Raw genomic sequence first — 2,345 nt, forward strand, 5'->3', positions numbered from 1 at the left:
ATCTCTAGGGTTTACAGAGAATGATTTGAAAAAGAGAAAATATCTAGGGAGCAGCAGTTCTGTGGGCACAAATGCCTTGTTGATGCCAGAGGTCAGAGGTGAATGGCCAGACTGGTTCGAGCTGATAGAACAACAACAGTATCTCAAATAACCACTCGTTACAACCTAGGTTTGCAGAAGAGCATCTCTGAACACACAACATGTCAAACCTTGAGGCGGATGGACTACAGCAGCAGAAGACCACACTGGGTGTCTCTCCTGCCAGCTAAGAACAGGAAACTGAGGATACAGTTCACACAGGCTCACCAAAATTAGACAATAGAAGATTGGAAAAACTTTGCCTGGTCCGATGAATCTTGATTTGGGCTGCGACATTCGGATGGTAGGGTCAGAATTTGGCGTCAACAACATGAAAGCATGGATCCATCCTGCCTTGTATCAATGGTTCAGGCTGGTGGTGCAATGGTGTGGGGAATTTTTTCTGGCACATTTTGGGTCCATTAGTACCAACTGAGCATTGTGTCAACACCACAGTCTACCTGACCATGTCCATTCCTTTATGACCACATGTCCATCCCTTTATGACCACAGTGTACCATCTTCTGACCATGTCCATCCCTTTATGACCACAGTGTACCATCTTCTGATGGCTACTTCCAGCAGGATAACGCTCCATGTCATAACGCGTGAATCATCTCAGACTGGTTTCTTGAACAGAACAATGAGTTCACTGTAATCGAATGGCACCATAGTCACCAGATCTCAATCCATTAGAGCACCTTTGGGATGTGGTGGAACGGGAGATTCTCATCATGGATGTGTATCTGACAAATCTGCAGCAACTGTGTGATGCTATCATGTCATTATGAACCAGACTCTCTGAGGAATGTTTCCAGTACCTTGTTGAATCTATGTCAGAAAGGATTAAGGCAGATCTGAAGGCAAAAGGGGGTCCAACCAGGTACTAGCGTGGTGTACCTAATAAAGTGGCCGGTGAGTGTAGGTACCAAGGAACATAGATACTGATAAACCTTGGTACTGGCAAACATGTACCAGTGAACATAGCTACTGGTGAACATAGATATCATTGAACATAGATACTTAGAAACAAAGGTTCCACTAATCATCGGTATTGGGGATCATAGGTACTGGTGAACATATACACTGGTAAACCTTAGTACTGGGGAACATATCTATGAGTAAACATACTGTAGGTATTGGGAAACATAGGTACCAAGGAGATAGGTACTGGGAAACATACAGTAGGTACCTGTGAACATAGGACCTAGCAAACATAGCTACAGTACATGTAAACATAGGATTTAGGGAACATAATGTAGGTACCAGAAAACATAGATATGGACCTGCTTTCTCATGTTTTATTGTTCATCTGGTCTCTTTCAGTGCACGACGAACCCAGCTCTGCTGCAGAGGACAGCTTTAGTGATTAGAGAGCTTTGCCACATCCAGGAAAATGTCGGGCTCCTACGATGAATCTGCAGGTGCTGACGACACCATGGACAGCTTCTGGGAGGTAAAGGACCACCTCCTAACCCCCTCAATGTCTTGTTTAAATTTACTCTCTCACCTCACTGAAACCATGACATTATCACAAGCTGTCATTTTCCCCTCCAGCCGAGGTGTTAAAGCATAAAATGGTGTGATTGTGTCCTCCTCATCTCATCACTGATCAAACCTTCGGTGTGAAACATTTAGGGTAAAGTTCTAGCAAAAACACAATCTAATGTTCATAACTATTTCAACATCTTTATTAAAGTCAAATTGTCGTACAGAAAGAATAATTGCATTTTTATTACTGTAAAATGAGCAATTTGTATAAAAAGATTCACAATGTTCATCATGATCCCCCTCACGTCTTAGTACGGTAGCCCAGAGGGAATAGAGTTTCCCTGTTTGAAGTGGAATATTAATGTGCTGTTTTTCTGTCACTTCCTCCTATATTTTAGACATTTAAGATACGCAAAAATAATGAATTTTGATAGTAGCTGCTGTCACACTCAAAACTAATGCATTGTCCTTGTCCACAATGTCTAAGTTTCAGGCCTTGTGCTGTCTGCTCCTGATAATTTTATAAATCAAAATTCTCTGCAGTTTTTGTTTGCTTCTGCCCATCTACACTCAGTCAAGGTTTTGGTGAGAAAAGCTGATGTTTTTAAAAACACTTTACAGCAGGGGTTCTTAACCTTTATGACCTCGCGGCCCAATTTTTTGAACATAAAGTGACATGAGGCCCAGTCACATATTACCAATGTATGGATCAAAATGATAATTATTCTAAAGCTTGGTTTAATTTTTATTGTATTTACATTATAACTAAATTAAAT

At 41.2% G+C, this 2,345-nt stretch overlaps 1 protein-coding gene across 1 annotated transcript in view; it reads left to right on the forward strand.

Moving 5' to 3' along the window:
• Positions 1 to 2,345, forward strand: part of LOC106516761 (protein kinase C and casein kinase substrate in neurons protein 1) — a 29,953-nt gene that overhangs the window by 7,402 nt on the left and 20,206 nt on the right. Inside the window, exon 2 of the mRNA XM_014007267.1 lies at positions 1,405 to 1,534. Within this exon, the coding sequence (XP_013862721.1) occupies positions 1,475 to 1,534 (60 nt within the window). The 5' untranslated portion in view covers positions 1,405 to 1,474. The remainder of the gene's footprint in view (positions 1 to 1,404; positions 1,535 to 2,345) is intronic.

Source organism: Austrofundulus limnaeus, unplaced genomic scaffold (genome assembly GCF_001266775.1).
Source record: "Austrofundulus limnaeus strain Quisiro unplaced genomic scaffold, Austrofundulus_limnaeus-1.0 Scaffold41, whole genome shotgun sequence".
NCBI classification, from domain to species: domain Eukaryota; kingdom Metazoa; phylum Chordata; class Actinopteri; order Cyprinodontiformes; family Rivulidae; genus Austrofundulus; species Austrofundulus limnaeus.